At 52.0% G+C, this 14652-nt stretch overlaps 1 protein-coding gene across 20 annotated transcripts in view; it reads right to left on the minus strand.

Moving 5' to 3' along the window:
- Positions 1-14450, minus strand: part of POU2F2 (POU class 2 homeobox 2) — a 46384-nt gene extending 31934 nt beyond the window's left edge. For 17 of the 20 annotated variants that reach the window (XM_004060828.5, XM_019014732.4, XM_019014730.4 and 14 more), the window contains exons 1-4: positions 14353-14444; positions 4488-4553; positions 4321-4355; positions 4103-4159 (exon numbers count right to left, since the gene is read on the minus strand). In XM_004060828.5, coding sequence (XP_004060876.1) covers positions 4103-4159; positions 4321-4355; positions 4488-4553; positions 14353-14380 — 186 coding nt within the window. In that variant the 5' untranslated portion in view covers positions 14381-14444. Of the gene's footprint in view, positions 1-4102; positions 4160-4320; positions 4356-4487; positions 4554-6155; positions 6245-14352 lie in introns of those variants that run through there. The other 3 variants (XM_055369553.2, XM_055369551.2, XM_063701390.1) reach the window with 3 other exon arrangements.
- Positions 14451-14652: the final 202 nt, after the last annotated feature.

The following is a 14652-nucleotide window of genomic DNA, read 5'->3' on the forward strand; positions in this document are numbered from 1 at the left end:
GCTCAAGCAATCCTCCCACCTCAGCTTTCCAAGCAGCTGAGACTACAGGTGCCCACCACCACACCTGGCTAATTTTTAAATTTTTCTGTAGAGACAGGGTATCACTATGTTGCCCAGGCTGGTCTTGAACTCCCAGGCTCAAGCGATCCTCCTGCCTTGGCCTCCCAAAATGCTGGAATTACAGGCATAAGCCACTGCACCTAGCCAGGTACATCCCTTATTTGTCCAATGAAGTAAGACTTTGTTGGAAGAAAAGGTTTTCAGGTACTAAGAAAAACCACCACCTTGGAACCTGGGCTACAAAGTCAGATGCTCACAGAAATGGGCACAAATGAATGACAGGAGTAGGGGTGGATGGAGGTGGGCTGGAGAGAGTGCCTGCCTAAGTGGAAATCTTATCTGGCTCCTACTCAGCTCCTGCTGGCCACTCTTTTCAAAATCTAGAACAAAAATACTGGCATAATAAGCAAAGCACAGCATTTGTCCTGCACTGTGGACAAGCCAGATGTGGCCTAGGAAATGCCAGGCTTCAGCCTCCGCTCCTGAGGTCTGCCAAGCCTCTCCATGTCTTTCTGAATATGATATGGACACATCTTGCACCATACACACAGAACAGACCAGCATAGAGCCACCCTGGCCTCCTCCACTCCTAGGTAAAAAGCCAGACAACAGCAGTTGTTGGCTGAAAGGCCTGTTGGCTGAAGCACACACAGTGGTGGGAGAAGGCATGGCCTGATGGATCACACACCCTCAGGCCTAAAGTGGACAGTGAGATTATCCTTCAGCCTGATAGCCCAACACCATTTTGTAAAAGGAAGTCCAGAGACAGAAAGCAACTTGGGCAAAATGACACAGTGTGTTGGCAGGAGGGTGATATTTGGAATGTGGACAGAGACAAACAGAGGCCAAGGAAAGGCCAAATAATAGACAGTGAATGGCGTGTCCCAAATTATGGAATATAAGTATTAGAAAGTTTAAGAGCTACAGAGGCCAAGTGTGGTGGTTCATGCCTGTAATCGCAGCATTTTGGGAGGCTGAGGCAGGAGGATTGCTTGAGGCCAGGAGTTTGAGACTAGCCTGGGCAACAGAGCAAGACACCGTCTCTTAAAAAAAAAAAAAGAGAGAGAGAGGTTAAAAAAAAAAAAGTGCTGCAGAGATGCAGCATGAAATGACGCTGAGTATGAGAAGTCAGGGTAGCGGCTATCCCTGGCAGGGGCATTAAGGGCCTCTGGAAGGCTGGTCGTGCTCTGCTTCTTGATCTGGTGCTAGTGACATGGGTGTGCTAAGTTTCTGAAAGTTCACAGAGTCATACATTGAAGATCTATGTGTGTTTTTAATGTGTATCATATTTTAATACAAAGTTTTTTAAAAAATAGTCTGAGCATGGTGGCTCGCCCCTTAATCCCAGCACTTTGGGAGCCAAGGTGGGAGGATCACTTGAGGTCCGGAGTTCGAGACCAGCCTGGCCAACATGGTGAAACCCCATCTCTACTAAAAATACAAAAATTAGCCAGGCATGGTGGCACACACCTGTAATCCCAGCTAATTGGGAGGCTAAGGCAAGAGAATCACCTGAAGCCGGGAGGCGGAGGTGCAGTTTGCCGAGATGGTGCCATCGCACTCCAGCCCGGGCAACAGAGCGAGACTCCGCCTCAAAAATTGCTTGAACCCAGGAGGTGGAGGTTGCAATGAGCCGAGATCATGCCATTGCACTCCAGCCCGGGTGACAGTGCGAGACTCCGTCTCAAAAAAAAAAAAAAAAGTTTAAAAAAAATAATGTTGAATGCCATGGTGAGCACACTATTCCCTTTTCAGTGCTTTTTTCATTGTTTCTGGTTATCTTAAAGTCTCTGATTGGTGCTTGAATGTCTTTACCATCTCTCCAATACTAGCTAATCTCCACTTCTATTTTAATTTAATTTTTTTTTGAGACAGGGTCTTGCTCTGTCACCCAAGCTGGAGTGCAGTGGCACCATCAGGACTCACTGCAGCCTCAACTTCCCAGACTCAAGCGATCCTCCTGCCTCTGTCTCAAGTAGCTGAGACTACAGGCGTGCACACCCAGCTAATTTTTGTATTTTCTGTAGAGACAGGGTCTCACTATGTTGCCCAGGCTGGGCTTGAACTCCCGGCCTCAAGCGATCTACCCACCTTGGCCTCCCAAAGTGTTAGGACTACAGGCTTGAGCCACTGCATCTGGCCTAATCTCCTTTTTTTTTTTTTTTTTTTTTGAGCTGGAGTCTTTCTTTGTTGCCCAGGCTGGAGTGCAGTGGTGCAATCTCGGCTCACTGCAACCTCTGCCTCCTGGGCACAAGCAATTCTCCACAATGCCTCAGCCTCCCAAGTAGCTGGGATTACAGGCACTCACCACCATGCCCGGCTAATTTTTGTATTTTTAGTAGAGTCGAAGTTTCACTGTGTTGGCCAGGCTGGTCTCAAGCTCCTGACCTCAGGTGATCTGCCCGCTTTGTCTCCCAAACTGTTGGGAATACAGGCATGAGCCACCGCGCCCAGCCCTAATCTCCTTTTTTAATAAGCAGAGAACAGGCCTCTGAGGTTTAGACCCTTCGGCACACAAGAGACTCTGGGTAAATTTTAATAATCATCGTATTTATTTCCGTGGCAAGTGATTCTGGTTTTCCATTTGTGAAATTTCCATTTAAAAAACATTTATTTAAAAAGCTGTCGAAAAGCAAGCCAGTTCATGAGTTGGTAATTGTTGAAGTTGATTGATGGGTATCTAGGGGCTTTATTTTCATTATAACCTTCTCTCTATTTCTGTATCCACTTCACATTTTCCATAATAAGGTGCTTTTTTAAAAAATTGAGCCAATTAACAAAATTATTATGTAAATAGTTGCGCACAGTGGTCTTATGCCTGAGACCGTGACAGGAGCACATGAATCACTTCAGTTAGGGAAAGACTGACACAGAAGAGATGGAGAGAAGTTGAGAGGCAAAGCCCAGAGAAACAGAGCGTACAGGGTAAGTTGTGGACAGAGCCCGAGGCCAGGAAGGGGAGGGAGAAACCTTCATTCCCTTGGTCCCACTGGCATCCCCAAAAGAAGGAAGCCTGCTGCCAGTTTGAGAACAGACTGCAAAGATCTGATTCAACTGAGGACAGGGTGGGGGCAATGGATACACGCTGTGCTCTGAGGGCTAAGGCAATAGCCAAACCTGCCATCAGAGGGTCAAGGAGGTCAAGATCGAGAGCCTGTCTCCCCTAGACCCCGTTCAAAGCGCTCAGCACAGAAGCAGGACATCTGCTCACAAAGCACTTTTATCCTCTCCTCTCATGGTGGCATGGGGGTACACCAGACATGGAGGCAACCACAGAGGCCATCCCATCTGACTGCCCCCTCCCCCCTGACCAATGATACTGAAGAGGAAACTGAGAGGCCCAGAGAGGGGAAGTGACTTTCCCATGGTCACAGAGCAAAGCTGTAGCAGGGTGGGGAGCAGTTCCCAGCCTCCCACCCCATCCCTCAGCCACCGCTGGTCAGGGTCTGGAGTCCTGCTCACACCTTCTCTGCCCCCACCTCCAGTGCTATCTTCAAGCCTCTGGACCTGCCTGCTACCCCTGGACCAGGCTGGAGGGTGGAGACTGGAGCCCAGGCAACCCCAAGAAGCCCAGAATGCCAGGCACAGGGCCCCATCTGGATGTGGAATTTGCACTGCCTGGCTGCTTCCGGCCTCCCTGTCATTCTCTCCTGCATTCCTATAGCTATCCTCAACTGGTACCAGCCCCCCCACCCCCACCTCAGCTGGCCGCTAAATGTGTATATTGGGGGACAGGCGGTGGTGCAGGCCTCTGTTGGGTCAGGGAAGTTGGGATGGGGGCGGGCCTTTGGCTTCCTGTTGTTCATCGCCCTGGGGCTCTGGGGGGGATTTCCCTGGCCACCCCCACCCCCTAGGGAAGGGGAAGGAGCCTGCGTGAGTCACAGGCCTGGGGTGGGAGCCCAAGAGTGAGAAGGGGCGGGAGGAACCTCGTTACCAAGGTACCAAGGCTCAGTGCTCTCTCAGCCCTTGGACTGAGGCAGGCCTCCTGAGGACCCTCTTCCAAGCGCTGCCCACTTCCCTGGCTGTTCCGACAGGTGCTTACCTTTGTACTGGGGCCAGTTGGGGACATGGAGAATGGGGAGGTCTTATTTTGGGGGTTCTGCAAAGAGAAAGTAGGAGCAAGGGGATGGGAATAGTGCAGTGAAGCAGCTTCTGACCACCCCCGCTCCCTGCCCTCCTACCACAGGCGGCACAGAGCCCCCTCTGAACCCCTCTCCCCATTCCTTCCCACCCCCTCCCGCTTATCCACTCCCTCCTAACCTGATGATTAGTGTCTGGTCCATTTCTTTCGGTGTCTGCAAAGAGAGGGAAAGGATGTGTTGTCATCAGCCACCCCCACCACACCTGTCCCCTCCCAGCTCTCTTCCCATCTGTCCCACTTCCCCTGCCCACGGTGACCCCTGCCCCCCTGCTCCCTGCCCACCCACCTGTGTGCTCTGATGGGGAGTCCAGACCTTGCTTCTCGGCCTCCAGGGGCTTAGACATTCTTATTTCTGGGGACAGAGGAGGAATGGAAGTGGGGTGAAGGAGGGGAAGCCAGGAGGGCTCTCGGGCCCCCATTCCACCACACTCCCCAAGCCTTTCCCCCAAATTCCCCCCTTACCCCCAGCCACCTTGGAAGTGTCTCTTCCCAAGAGACATGTCCTCCGTTCTGGGCCTCTGCCCTCCTCTGGCAAGATGAGACACAGCCCTTAGGCCTTGGGGGATCTTGCCTTATCCTTTTACCTCTCCAGAAAGTAACACAGGGGTGTTACCCACAGTGCAGCAAAGGGCAGGGCAGGAGATGGAAGGTGGTCGTGAGAAGGTATCAGCTGCCCAGGAGGAGGCTGGTGACGTCCCAAAGGAGGGAGAGCAGCCTTGGGCCTCCTCCTGGGGCGGGCCGCCCAGGCTCCCATCCTGCCCTACCAGGTTTCGGGTGAGACATGTTTTCCACTCTGAGTGGGGCCTCAGAGATGTGATGGGGCTGCAGCGTCCCCAAAGGAGGCAGTTGTCAGATCTCAGCATGTGTGATTCAGCCGCCCTCTGGCCCTCTTCCCACCCCACCACTTTCCCCATCCACATCTCACTCCCACCTGGACTTTCTTCCTATGTTTAGCACACCGGCCTAGCAGACCCAACCTGATCCTCTGTAACCCCAGCTCCATCTGGCTCTACCCCTGAGCTTGTCCTCCAATCTAAACCTGATCTGGGACTTCACGCTTGAGCCCCAGCTGCAGTCTCAAGTCCACCCCTGTAATACAACCCCATTCTATAGCTCCCTAGGCCCAGGAAATGAAAGGAGGCGGCCAAGGGAGGGTGGCAGGCAGCAAGCACATAAACCCATGGAGACAAATGCCTGTCCTCAAAGTGCTCTGATACTTTTCACAGAAAGGCAAGTGCTCACCAGTGCCAAGCATAGAGCTAGATATGACTCACAGCTCACATTAGCGGTTAGTGCTAATATTACCCCATTTTACAGAGGAGGAAACTGAGGCTCCAAGAAGGGATGTCACCTCCCCAAAAGCACAGCAAGACAGCAGATGTGCCCTGATTGGACCCCTGGTCTTCATGACTGCTGGGCTCCTACTTCTAATCGGATCCACTCTAGTCTAATGTCCCCCAGTCCTGACTTCCAGCCATCTCATCTCCAACAGTTCCCTCGCCCAAGCTCATCCTGAAACTGAATCCAACCCTTCCTGGTCCTAGACCCCAGGACAAATCTGGGCTTCAGCCTGACCCATCCTTAGTCCACTTACTCACCTTGAATCCCAAGTTGTGCCCAGATGGTTCAAGTCCTTCATCTGACCTTGACTCCCAACTGTCCTGAGATCCTGTCCCTGATCCAAACTCTTCCCACAACTCACTCCAAAATCCCTGCCTAAACCATGACCCCACTCCTACTAAAGGAGCTGTCCAACTCTAGTGTGCTCTGCACCAAGATACTTAAAGAAGACAGCTAGGCCAGGCACAGTGGTTCACGCCTGCAATCCCAGCACTTTGGGAGACTGAGGCAGCCAGATCTCTTGAACCCAGGAGTTCAAGACCAGCCTAGGCAACATGGAGAAACCCCATCTCTACTAAAGACACAAAAATTAGCTGGGCACGATGGCACGCACCTGTAGTCCCAGCTACTGGGGAGGCTGAGGCAGGAGAATCGCTTGAATCCAGGAGGTCAAGGCTACAGTGAGCTGTGACTGCACCACTGCACTCCAGCCTGGGTGACAGAGCGAGACCCTGTCTCAAAAAAAAAAAGAAAAAAGAAAAAAAAAGAATGGAGCTAAAGTAAGGGATAAGAAATAGGAAGAACTCAGTAACTCTAAAAAAAAAAAAGTCTAGAAATCTTGCAATTGAGTATTATTCAATGTGAAATGCTGCTTGAGTTTTAAATTCCTAATTAAAAAGACAGGTCATGCATTGCTGGTGGGAGTGTAAATTGATACAAGCACCACTCAGAAAAGCTGAAAAGATGCCCTCTCCCTAAGATGCAGCACGTCCACTCCTGGGCATCTGCCCAAAAGAAACACGTGTCCTGCCCATCAAAGGACATGGGCAGAATTCTTCTGCAGTCTTTCATAATGGCCCCAAACTGGAAACAGCCTAAGGGGCCATCAACAGGTGAATGGATAAATAAAATGTGGTATGTCCATACAATGAAATATGCCACAGTAATGAAAAAGAACAAACTCCTGCTTCATACACATGGCCGAAGCTTGGAGACATGAGGCTGAATGAAAGATGCCAAACACAAAGGCAGACATAATTTATGATTCCAATTACAGGAAATTCAAAAACAGGCAAGCTGATAGCAGATGATCACAGTCAGATGAGTGAGCACCTTGGGGGTACTGACTGGGAAAGGGCATGAGGAAGCCTGCACCAGGTGAGAAAGGATCTTGTTTGGTGGTTACAGGGTCCTTACATAAGCAAAAATTCATCAAGCTATACACTTAAAATTTGAGCACTTTACTCTATATACATTATGTTTTAACAAGCAAGAAAACATTTAAAAGCTAAAAAGCAAAACGCCAGCACACAGTCCCATTAAGATGCACACTGCACCAAGGCAGGTAGATCACTTGAGGCCAGGAGTTTGAGACCAGCCTGGGCAACATAGTGAAATCCCCGTCTCTCCAAAAAATAAAAAAGTTAACCGGACATGATGGTGGTGGGCACCTACAGTCCCAGCTACTCAGTAGGCTGAGATGGGAAGGTCGCTCGAGCCCAGGAGATTGAGGCTACAGTGAGCCGTGATTGTACCACTGCACTCCAGCTTGGATAATAGAGCAAGACTCTGTCTCAAAAAAAAAAAAAAAAAAAGATGTAGACTGTTGAGGGTGGGGGTGGGGAGTGGGTGCCCAGGACGCCACCAGAGTTCAGGTCCTGTTTCCTGGCCCTGGGGACAGGGCATTAAATGGCTACTGATACAAGATATAAGAAGGACAGGAAGGGAGCTGGGTGGCAAGTGTGTCCTGACTTTGGAGCAGTAAAGGCGGGAATCCTGCCTGATCCTAGCTCTAGTTCACCCAGACCCTAGCCCTACTTCAGGCAGCCACTAACCCTAACCTGGTCCTAAATCCCGCCCCTCCTAGCATCCCTAAAACTGCAGCTCCAGCCTCATCTGGCCCCCGTCCCTCCAGCGGAGCTCCACATTGCCTCAGGGCAATCCTTTCCTGGCTCCTCCTTATCTCCTGGAGAAATAAACAACCTGGCCTCCAGGGGCTGGCCCACCACCCTGTACTGCTCTTCTCTTGCAGCTCATGCACAGTGCTCTTCAACCACGTCGAGCATCTCCCCCTGCTTGGGGGTCTGCTTGACAGCAGGCTGTGCAGGTTCTACACTCCTACCTAGCTGGGCATCCCTCTCCCGTCCACAGAACAGGGCAGCCTCGGACCCCACTGCCAGCCCAGAAAGTCCACACTCATCCTTAACCTCTGCTATGGGCTAAGTTGCATCCACCAAAATTCATACACTGAAGTCCTAATTCCTGGTACCTCAAAATGTAATTGTATTTGGAGATAGGGTCTTTAAAGACGTAATTAAGGTAAAATAAGGTCATTAGGGTGGACCTTACTACAATCTGACTGGCATCCTTATAAGAAGAGGGGGCCGGGCGCGGTGGCTCATGCCTGTAATCCCACCACTTTGGGAGGCCGAGGTGGGCAGATCACCAGTTCAGGAGTTTGAGGCCAGCCTAACCAACAATGTGAAATCCTACCCCTACTAAAAATACAAAAATTAGCCGGGCATGGTAGTGTGTGCCTGTAATCCCAGCTACTCAGGAGGCTGAGGTAGGAGAATCACCTGAACCCAGGAGGCAGACGTTGCAGGCAGCCGAGATCGCGCCACTGCACTACAGCCTGAGTGACAGAGCAAGACTCCGTCTCAAAAAAAAAAAAAAAAAAGAAGAAAAAGAGGGAATTAGGTCACAGATGGGAACAGAGGGAAGACCATATGAAGACCCAGGAGAAGACCAGCGGACCACAAGCCAAGGAGAGAGGCCTTGGAAGAGACCAATCCTGCTGACATCCTTGTCTTTAACTTACAGCCTCCGTAATTGTGAAAATGAATTTCTCTTATTTCAGCCACCTAGTCTGTGGTACTTTGATGTGGAAGCCCTAGCAAACTAAGCCTCTCACAGCCCCTGCCCTCCTGCTGTCCCATCCCTGAGCCCCCAGTTGTGGCTGTCTGTGTCCAGGTTCCTTCCCCACAAGACCAATGCGACAGGCCTGGTCTGACTCATCACTGGGTCCCCAGCATCACAAGCCCAGAATGGGTTGTAACTGCTGAATGTCCCTCTCTTTAACAGTCTCCGTTTCCTACTACTTCTCACTCCTGTCCTACTGTCTCCCTGCTATTTATTTTATTTTATTTATATTTTGAGACAAGAGTCTTGCTCTGTCAGCCAGGCTGGAATGCAGTGGCACAATCATGGCTCACTGCAGCCTCGACCTCCTGGGGTCAAGCTATCCTCCCATCCCAGCCTCCTGAGTAGCTGGGACTACAGGTGTGCACCACCACATCCAGGGACTACAGCTGTGCACCACCACATCCAACTAATTAAAAAAAAAAAATTTTTTTTTTTTTGTAGAGACGGGTCTCCTTATGTTGTCCAGGCTGGTCTCAGACTCGTGGCCTCAAATGATCCTTATGCCTTGGCCTCCCAAAGTTCTGGGATTACAGGCATGAGCCACCACGCCTGCACTTTGCCATTTAAAACATTTCCTGAGGCCTTGGCATGGGCTGTTCCCTCTGTCTGGAACACTGTTCCCCAATCTGTCCACCTGACGACCCCTGACTCATCCTTCAGAACCCAGCATAAGCTCTGTTTTCTTTTCTTTCTTTTTTTTTTTTTTGAGATGGAGTCTTGCTGTGTTGTCCAGGCTGGAGTGCAGTGGTGGGATCTCGGCTCACTGCAAGCTCCAGAGGTCTCCTGGGTTCAAGCAATTCCCTGCCTCAGGCTCCCAAATAGCTAGGATTACATGTGTGCACCACTACGACCGGCTAATTTTTGTATATTTAGTAGAGAAGGGGTTTCACTGTGTTAGCCAGGATGGTCTCAATCTCCTGACCTCATGATCTGCCCGCCTCAGCCTCCCAAAGTGCTGGGATTACAGGCGTGAGCCACCACGCCCGGCCATAAGCTCTGTTTTCTATGAAACCACCACCTTGATGCTCCCAACTCCCAGCCAGGTCTCTCTCCAGCTCCCCATACCCTAGCACCTTCCCTTGTCACTGTCTTAGAGGCTGACTGTAGCTAGCCGGGCCCCACTATGTCTCCCCTGTCAGACTAGGAATTTTTCAAGGGCAGATCTGATCTCAGGTTCCTAAACACTGCCCAGCAGAAGACATGTGGATCAGTGGCCCCAAGGTCCTGATCTCCCTCCCCCAGGCCTTTGCCTCTGCTCGTCTCCCACTTGGGTGACCCTTTCCTTCTCTACTGGCAAACTCTTGCTCCTCTTTAAGGTCCAGCTCAAATGTCACCTCCTCTGTGAATTACTCTCTGATTCCCCAGATGGTCAGTGTCTCTCTCTTCTGGGCTTCACTGACCCTGTACTGTTCTCCATCACATCCTGATCATCCTGGGCAGAGACCTCCACCCCAACTGTGGGCTCCTCAGGAGCCCAGGCTGGAGTCATTGCTGCACAAGCCTAGGAGTATGTCTTTGGAATGAATGAATGCATTAAAGAATCCCCTAACTGACCAGGGCCCAATCCTGTCTAAAACAAACCCCTATCTCTACTGTCACCCAACATCCCCAAGAAACCCTAACTTAAATCTTTAAGGTAAGATTTCCTCTGCAGGGACTGTGGCTGGAAAGACAAGAGTGGTTTGAGGGAAATTTTTCACCATTCTGTTACCCTTATTCTCCCTAAATTATCCCAACCACTCCTACATATCCCTGCATACTCCGTGCCCCACACTTGGCTGGGTCACAACAAAATGGCCAACTGCTGCCCTTTGTCTTTTCTCTTTCCACCTCCCCTGTCAGAGCTCAATCTGAGAGAAGGGTCAGATCATTTCCACCAGGAATGAACAGGGAGCTCCATTTCCACCGTGAACTAAAAGCCAAATGACGCCTTAACAGGGACTCCAGGGCACCAGCAATCATAGACTTGGAGGGTCCATCAAATGGCTCAGCCTCAGCCTCAGCCTCAGCCCAGGCAGAGATGCCCATCGCCTATCACTCAACTCTAGAAAAATATTGATGCCTGTTCCCACCCTAGACTCTGATTTCAGTGGTACAGGGTGTGACTTGGGCATCCAGATATTTAAAAGCCCCTCCAGGTGATTCTTTTTTTTTTTTTTTTTTTTTTTTAGACAGAGTCTCACTCTGTCGCCCAGGCTGGAGTGCAATGGTATGATCTCAGCTCACTGCAACCTTTGCCTCCTGGGTTCAAACGATTCTCCTGCCTCAGCCTCCCGAGTAGCTGCAATTACAGGCATGCATCACCATGCCTGGCTAATTTTTGTATTTTTATTAGAGACGGGGTTTCACCATGTTGGGCAGGCTAGTCTCGAACTCCTGACCTCAAGTGATCCGCCCACCTCAGCATCCCAAAGTGCTGGGATTACAGGCATGAGCCACCGCACCCAGCCCCCTCCCGGTGATTCTAATGTGCTCCATCCCCTGGCACCTTCAGAAGCCCCTCTCAAAGCCTCATTCACACACAAAAGATTGGTTGGTTATGTATGGCTATTCCCACCCCTCATCATAGGTAATGTGTAATATTTTAGGGGAACTGAAAGAGAAAAAGCAATGCATAGCCCTACCAGGCCCCTTGGAGCCATGTTGCCCCTTGAATCCCACCTTCCTCAGGTCAGACACCCCTCAACCAGGGCTGCCCAGCCCTGAGCTCACACTCGCTTGCCCGACTGCCCCAGGCCTGGGACTCTTGGTCCTCTCCGCCCTCCCACTCCTCCCTCCCCGGACTTTCACTTCTCCTCTGCATTTCCCCCCGCCAGTTTTAGCAGACTTAGGCCAGCTTCTCGTTAGCACTTACCGAAAACGGGGCTAAATATAGAGGGCCCAAGGACTGCCCCTCACCCCTCCTGGCCCCACTTGTCCTGTCCCCTGGGTCCCCTGCCTCCGCAGCCTGCTTCAATTAGGGGTATGGCCTGGGAGCCCCTGTGGGCAGGTTGGTGCTGCCAGGAACCTCTGTGGGCCCAGCTGGCTGAGCCCCTGTCCTCCCCAGAAGCAGCACCTCACCCCTCCCCACCCCACAGCTGTCCCTGGGTGGCCTCAAGGGAGTGAACATTTCTGAGTTGTCAGGAGGGAGGGATGGAGATACGGGCAGCAGACACAACAAGAGAGGTGGCCCCACAGCTGCGCTGACAGCAGGCAAGAGCTGCCAACAGTACACACCCCATGGCCACAGCCAGGCAAGGCCCCGGCCAACACAATACAAGAAACAGATGTGCACAGATTCCAGACAGGAATGTGAACAGGTTTGCAGATACGACACATGCCCAGACATGATGCCACGGGCATATATGCAAAACACACACCCAGATGTGCGTACACACATGCACTCACACACACTCTCACACTGAGTGACACAGCCAGCCAGACACACATAAGAAGTATACAAACTCACACACCCGGAGTCGAACACAGACATACACCCTCCCCCTACATACTATACCCAGTCACTCACATACTCAGACATGTGTACGCACACATGTACTTACACATGTTCTCACACCAAGTCACATCAGTCCAGCCAGAGATACACACCCAGACATGCACATGCTCACACAGAGTCACACACACACACACAAGTGCACACACATACACCCAGAGTCACCTCATCCTGGAAGATGGCCAGGGCTGACCTCTGAACCCAGTTCACAGGTGTGGAGTCTGAGACCAGGCAGGGTGAGTGATCTGCCCACAGCCACACAGTGTATTAATTCATGTCCAGGCAGGGAAAATTCACCCCAGTCTTCCCACACTGGGCTGTTCTGTGAGAAATCCCAAGTAAAGGGTTTAGCCTACTGCCCAGCACCTCTGAGGTCCCCATTTAACCCCAGAGAGGAACGAGTCAGTGGGAGCAGACACCCTGGATCTCTGTGTCTATACTGTATGGACACACACACATATACACAGTTGCATACACAGTCACCTCAACAAATAAACACGTCACCCTGCAAATAGTCTTCCTTTCATCCCACCCCTCTCCTCACCGCCTTTGCTTGCTCATACCCACTCATTCTTCGTATCCCTGCTCAGACACCCCCTTCCTCCAGGAAGCCCTCCTTGACACTCTACCAACTAAATCACATGTTTTGAGGGCTCCTACGATCCCCTAATACCTCCCTGTCCTGGCCCAACCCCTCTACCTATGTCTCCCTATCCCAGCCCTGACCCCTCTGCCTGGGCCTCCCCCATCCCAGCCCCAACCCCTCTACCTATGTGCCCCCATCCCAGCCCTGACCCCTCTGCCTGGGGCCTCCCTCATCCCAGCCCCAACCCCTCTACCTTTGTCCCCCCATCCCACCCCGACACCTCTGCCTGTGCCCCCCACCCCAGCCCTGACCCTTCTGCCTGGGCCTCCCCCATCCCAGCCCTGACCCCTCTGCCTGGGCCTCCCCCATCCCAGCCCTGATCCCTCTGCCTGGACCTCCCCCATCCCAGCCCTGACCTGTCTGTGCTGTCATTGGTGACAGGTCTGTCTTCTCCAATAAACTGGGAGCTCCAGGAGGACAGACCTGAGCTACCCTTTTCCACTGTACTTCCAACACCCGACACAGAACTACTCAATAGATACATGTTGGTGGAGGACACACGGGTGCCCGCACACAATGGCGCATATAGGACAGCACACACCACCAAACCAAGACTCATGCCCATGGTCATGCCTACACAGCCACAAATGAAACAGGCATGAAGGGCTGAGTGCTTGCCATGTTCCAGGCACTGTGCTAAACATGCTACATGTATTACCTCATTTAAGACTCCCATCAACACTGCTGAGTGATAGCCATCACCATACAGACATGTACACATTCTACTAAATAAGCCAACAGCTATAAATTACCTTGTACAGTGCCTGGTGCACAATGTTCACTCAGCCAACTGACATTTGGTGGAGAAGGCATTTAATAAGCACACAAACAAACACATAATGAAATTCCCAGCAGTGATACGTGCCGTGAAGAAAAGATAAAGCAGGGTGAGGGGACTGAGAGTGACAGGATCAGTGCCAGTTTAGATGGGGAGGTGAGGGAAGGCTGCCCTGAGGAGGTGACATCCGAGGTGAATGAAGTGAAGAAGTGAGCCAGGCAATCATCACCCCACAATGCCACACACAACAGCCCCCTACACTCACAAGCACACAGCAGTCCCACTCAGAGCACTCAGAACTACTGCACACACACATGCACACGCACACCTGTACCAGATGTGCACACACACACTCAAAAGGGAATGACATCCCCCAAGTCCAGCAACTTGGCATTCCAATCCCTTTGCAGCCCTTATCCAAGGATCGCCCATGTCACCCACCCCACTGGTTCTCCACATGAGGGCCCGCTACCAACAACCAGCTCCCTCCCTCCCGTCCCCAGACCCTTCGGAACAGGGCAACAGAGAAGAGAAGATGTTGGAAGTTCCGGTGCCTGATGTGGAAAGAGAGGGCAAAGAGGAGCTGTGGGGGTTAGGGGGGACCCGGCATGGGAGAGAGGGAGTTGCTAAGAGTACAGAGGAGAAGGACAATGGAGACAGCTGAGGAGGAGGGGCAGGGAGGGCCCGCAGAGCAAACCTAAATGTGCTGCCTGTCCTCTGAGCAGTGGCGCAGGCACCAGCCCCCTTACCTGGAGCCCCCATGCTGGAGTGAACCATGCTGCCCGCCCCGCCAGGGCTGGGGGAACAACTGTGTCATCTCCCCACCCTCTCTGGGGGCCGAGCCCTCCCTGCCGGAAGTCACTCAGGGAGGAAACCACAGGGCAGGTCCGCCCCCTTCAGAAGGGAAAATACCCTGGCCCACAGACCCGCCCCGGCAGCCCGGCCCACCCCAAATCATGTGTGTGTGCTGGGGGGTGGGGGCTAGTGGGGCAGAGGATAAGCAGGCTGGAAGAGCCGACTCCTACGGCTGCGATCCAAGAGGTGCCTGC

The sequence above is a fragment of the Gorilla gorilla genome, chromosome 20 (genome assembly GCF_029281585.2).
Source record: "Gorilla gorilla gorilla isolate KB3781 chromosome 20, NHGRI_mGorGor1-v2.1_pri, whole genome shotgun sequence".
Classification (NCBI taxonomy): domain Eukaryota; kingdom Metazoa; phylum Chordata; class Mammalia; order Primates; family Hominidae; genus Gorilla; species Gorilla gorilla.